This window comes from Sinocyclocheilus rhinocerous, unplaced genomic scaffold, assembly GCF_001515625.1.
Source record: "Sinocyclocheilus rhinocerous isolate Xijiao unplaced genomic scaffold, SAMN03320098_v1.1 scaffold1439, whole genome shotgun sequence".
In the NCBI taxonomy this organism is placed as follows: Eukaryota; Metazoa; Chordata; class Actinopteri; order Cypriniformes; family Cyprinidae; genus Sinocyclocheilus; species Sinocyclocheilus rhinocerous.
Window position 1 is genome coordinate 1,340 of NW_015651494.1, and position 5,447 is coordinate 6,786.

The following is a 5,447-nucleotide window of genomic DNA, read 5'->3' on the forward strand; positions in this document are numbered from 1 at the left end:
GAACGCGAAGTTTTGCTGGATGAATTCTGACAGGATTTTACAGCGAATTAACTCTTTCTCCTCCCTAAAACGGGTTTTTAAGGATATCCCCGCGGATCTACAACTCTCTTTAGGAACTCTTTAGCGGAACTTTACCTCAAGTTTCTTTGAAACGGCAAGCGCGCTCTGGATACATTTCCTTTGATCGCCGCTTTTTTTGGATACAATGTTGCAAATCTGAGGTGAATGTATCAGGCTCGGCAAAACCCTGACTGGATCTGTGATCATGGCGCTCTCAGGTAGATCTCTGGACACTTTGCACCTCATTTTATTCGTTTTATGGACTTTATCGCGCTATTCTTTATCCAGTCAAGTTCGGCAGGAGTTTGAGGTTCTGGAGGAGCAGCCGGTGGGCACATATGTGGGCACCATCGACACCAAACCCTCTTTCACGTACAGATTCAGCGAACACCACAAACTTTTTTCCATCAACGCCACGACGGGCGTCATCTACACGTCCTCCGTGATCGACAGAGAAGTTCTGCCTAGTAACATCATTAATGTGGTGGTTCTGTCCAGCCAGCCCACTTACCCCACCGAGGTGCGCATCGTGGTTTTGGATATTAACGACAACGCGCCGGTGTTTCCTGACGCGTCCATCGTGGTGTCGTTCAAAGAAGACGCGAGCAGCGGGCGTCAGGTGATTCTGGACACCGCGACGGACGCGGACATCGGGAGTAACGGAGTGGATCACACCACCTACCGAATCGTCAGCGGGAACGAACAGCGAAAGTTTCGCTTGGATATCACCGTCAACCCGAGCGGAGAGGGCGCGTTTCTGCACTTAGTCTCCACAGGAGGGCTGGACAGAGAATTAACCCCCTTCTATCAGCTCCTCATCCAAGTGGAAGACAAAGGTGAGCCCAAAAAGTTTGGGTTTCTGCAGGTAAATGTCACCATTCAGGATATAAACGACAACCCACCTGCTTTTGACCAGGATCATTACCAGACCAGTGTGTTCGAGGACACTGCAATTGGCTCTAGTGTTTTGCAGATAACAGCCACAGATCTGGACGAGGGTGCAAATGCTGATATAACATATATTTTAGATGAGGGAACTCCTTTTCAGATAGACCCTAAGGCTGGGACTGTTATTATAAAGGAGGGGTTGGATGGATTATGAGAGAAAGAGTATTCCCTCACTATCCATGCAGTAGACAACGGCGTCCCCTCTCTCTCAGGCAGGTCAGAAGCGACTATAAAACTGCTTGATGTGAATGACAACGACCCCATAGTTAAATTTCGATACTTCCCTACCACGTCCAAATTCGCTTCGGTGGATGAGAATGCACAGTTGGGCACCGTAGTGGCTCTTTTGACCGTTTCCGATTCAGATTCATCCACGGCTAATGGTAATATTTCAGTTTCTATACTTGGCGGAAACGAACAGAGACACTTTGAAGTTCACAGTTCACCCGTCCCGAATCTGAGTCTAATCAAAGTAGCCAGTGTGCTCGACCGAGAGCGAATCTCCTCCTACAACCTCACCGTTTCAGTGTCAGATAACGGCAGGCCCGTAGCTCGCTCGTCTTTTGCCAGTTTGGTTATATTTGTGAACGATATTAACGACCATCCGCCCATATTTCAGGAAGCCGTGTATAGAGTAGACATCAGCGAGGACATTCCTAAAGGCAGCTACATTAAAGGCGTCTCAGCCACAGATGGAGACTCCGGGCAGAACAGGCAGCTACATTAAAGGTGTCTCAGCCACAGATGGAGACTCCGGGCAGAACGCCAATCTCCGCTACTCACTGGTGTCTGGAAACAGTTTGGGCTGGTTTGCCATCAGTGAGAACAGCGGTTTGGTTACCAGCGCAGCAGAGCTCGATAGGGAAATAGCTTCTCAAATAGTGCTGAATATCAGTGCCAAAGACCAAGGCCTGCAGCCGAAAATCTCCTACACCAAATTGATAGTGAATATCACCGACGTTAACGACCAGGTCCCCACTTTCACTCAAAGCACGTATCACATTTCCTTAGTCGAGCATTCGCCGGCCGGCTCCGAGCTTGTGGTGCTCTCTGCAACAGATTCGGATCTTGGTTCCAATGGCACGGTCCGATTCTCATTTGACTCTGAAACCCCCGTGAGCGTTCAGAATAAGTTCAGGTTGGATGCAATATCGGGCCGGTTGAGTACAGCCACAGAGTTAGACAGAGAAGAAGAGAGCTCCTATCTGCTGCACATCAAAGCTACAGATGCAGGCACGCCCTCCCTTTACTCCATCTGCAAAGTCAATATCACACTGAAGGACATTAATGATAACAGCCCAGTGTTTTACCCCGTGCAGTATTTTGCCAATATCAAAGAAAACGAGCCCTCGGGCTCATTTGTGACTAGTGTAACAGCTTCCGACCCTGACCTTAGCTGCAACGGCACTGTAAAATATGCCATCACTGCTGGTGACTCTTACAAGTTTCACATCAATAGCAACTCTGGTAAAATCACGACTCTAGTGCCACTCGACAGAGAGGAGAAAACCTCTTATCAGCTGCAGGTCACTGCGACAGACGGAGGCGGATTGCGCTCGCACACACAGGCTATAGTCACTGCCACTGTTGTAGACATGCAAGATAACCCGCCCGTGTTCAGTCAGAAAGAGTACAGCTTTGTTATGTTTGAGAATGTATCCATTGACACCATTATTGGCACCGTGTTGGCCACCACAGTAGATCTAAACACAAATATCACTTATTTGATCGCATCGGGGGACCAGCGCGGTCTGTTTGCTATCAAAGGCCGCACAGGGCAGATCACAGCTTCGGGGCTGATAGACAGAGAAGAGCAGGCGTTTTACCAGCTCAGGGTGATTGCTAGGGGTGGGGAGGTTACGGGGGAAGCGTTAGTTAATATCACAGTGAAGGATTTGAATGATAATGCCCCTCATTTCATTCACAATGTCGAGCATGTCAGCGCTGTGGAGAACTGGGCCACCGGTCACCATATATTCCAGGCTAAAGCTTCGGATCCTGATGAGGGGACCAATGGCATGGTCGTGTACAACCTCAAACAGAACCCCAAAGGTTTGTTTCACATCCACGAAAGACATGGATTGATCACCCTCACTGGCCCCCTAGAAGTCACCACCAGCTCCTACCAGGTGGAGGTCGTGGCCTCTGACCTAGGTGTCCCTCAGCGCACCTCCAGCCTCATTCTCACCATCAGCGTGTACGACGTCAACGACAACGCGCCAGTTTTTGACCAGCTCTCCTATGAAGTCACCATTCTGGAATTCGAGCCAGTAAATAGTCGCTTTTTTAAGGTGGAGGCCAGCGATAAAGACTCAGGACTCAATGGGGAAATTGTGTATGACATCATTAGCGGTAACACAAATGACGCTTTTGGGATCTTCCCTGATGGGCAGTTGTATATTAAGGCAGATTTGGACAGAGAAGTACAAGATCGGTACAGTTTATTAGTGGTGGCCAAAGACAGAGCCGTCGAACCACTGAGTGCCAGTGTTAATGTGACGATTCTTCTCGACGATGTCAACGACAACCGTCCGCTTTTCAACAGCACAAATTATGTGTTCCACTTCGAGGAAGAGCAGGAGCGAGGCTCTTTTGTCGGGCTGGTTTTTGCTGAGGATAAAGACTTTGGGCCGAACAGCGAGGTACGTTACTCCTTTGAAACGCCACAGCCAAATTTCGAGCTGAACGCCATCACGGGTGTGTTGACCAGCACGCTACAGCTCGACCGTGAATCTCTCATGAGACAGAGAGGTGCCGCGGTGTTCAGTTTCACAGTCGTGTCCTCTGATCAGGGCCTTCCCAAGCCTCTCAAAGACCAGGCCAAAGTTCAAGTGTACATACAGGACATCAACGACAACCCACCAAAATTCACCAAAGACATTTACCAGGCCTCTATCTCAGAATCCGCCCAGAACATGACGCAGCTGCTCCGAGTCTCTGCCTCAGACGTAGATGAAAATAAAAACGGCCTTGTTCGCTACGACATCATGGAGGGAAATGAGGATAAACAGTTCAGCATTGACAGCACTTCTGGTCAAGTTACTCTAGTGGGAAAACTAGACTACGAGACAACACCCTTTTACTCCCTCAAAATTATAACGGAGGACTCTGGAATTGTGCCTCTGTCATCCACATGTGTGTTGAGCATCAGTGTCCTAGATGATAACGATAACTCTCCGTCATTTCCCAAATCAACTCTCACAGTGGATGTGCTGGAGAACATGCGGATTGGAGAGCTGGTCGCCTCCGTAACCGCCACAGACTCTGACTCTGGTTCCAACGCTGACATCACGTACAGCATCTCCGCCACAAACAACCACGGCACTTTCAGCATCAGTCCCAACACTGGCAGCATTTTCCTGGTCAAAAAACTGGATTATGAAACGCAGTCCCTATATAAACTCAACGTCACAGCCAAAGACAGCGGAAGGCCATCCAGGTCTTCCTCCATTCCGGTCATCATTCACGTGAGAGATTTTAATGACAACCCTCCTGTTTTTACACCAGGTGACATTTTTAAGTCTATCCCTGAAAACCTCCCGCTCTCCACCTCCGTCATGACTATAACAGCTCACGACACGGATGCTGATATCAACGGCCAGCTGGAGTACTCCATCGTCATGCAGACTCCTAGAGGTGGTCATTTCCGCATCGACACCGCATATGGGGTGATATACACGAAGAAGGCGATCGACAGAGAATTCTCCAACCTTTTTGAGCTGACCATCAAAGCAACCGACCAGGCCGTGCCGGTCGAGTTCCGCCGTTTTGCTCTGAAAAACGTTACCATATGGGTGACGGACCAAAATGACAACATGCCATTATTTATCTCCCAGAACGCCCTAGTGGCTGAATCTAACATAGTGATCGGTTCCATTCTGACTACAGTAGTGGCTTTTGACCCCGACGAGGGTGCCAACGGGGAGGTGGAGTATGAACTCGTGAGGGGAGATTCGGATACGTTTATCATGGATCGTTATAGTGGAGATATCAGACTCGCCTCTCAGCTCGTTCCCTCAAAGCTCATCTACAGTCTGACCGTGTCCGCTACAGATCACGGCACGGACCGCAAGACCTCAAGGACGGAGCTGACCATCATCCTTCAGGGTTCGGATGGCCCGGTCTTCTCCCAACCCAAATACATCACCATTCTAAAGGAGGGCCAACCGCCTGGAACCAACGTCATCTCTCTGGATGCCTCCAGTCCACGTGGCATCGGCACCAAGGTGGAGTTTTTTATTGTTTCAGTCCGGAGCGGTGGGAAGGCCGCAGGCCGGCTTTTCACCATTGGCCGCTACTCTGGGGTGATCCAGACAGCTGCAGAACTGGACAGGGAGCAAGGCTCGGACCTCTACTTGATAGACGTGTACGCCATCCATGCCGACGCCAGCCAGCCCAGAACGCAACATGCAGAGGTGAGTAATCGCTGTTTCTTATTT

General features: G+C 49.7%; 1 protein-coding gene across 1 annotated transcript in view; it reads left to right on the plus strand.

Moving 5' to 3' along the window:
• The first annotated feature begins 69 nt into the window (after window positions 1–69).
• Window positions 70–5,447, plus strand: part of fat4 (FAT atypical cadherin 4) — a 132,464-nt gene continuing 127,086 nt past the window's right edge. Inside the window, 2 exon segments of the mRNA XM_016518309.1 lie at window positions 70–1,670; window positions 1,723–5,423. Of these exon segments, the coding sequence (XP_016373795.1) occupies window positions 266–1,670; window positions 1,723–5,423 (5,106 nt within the window). The 5' untranslated portion in view covers window positions 70–265.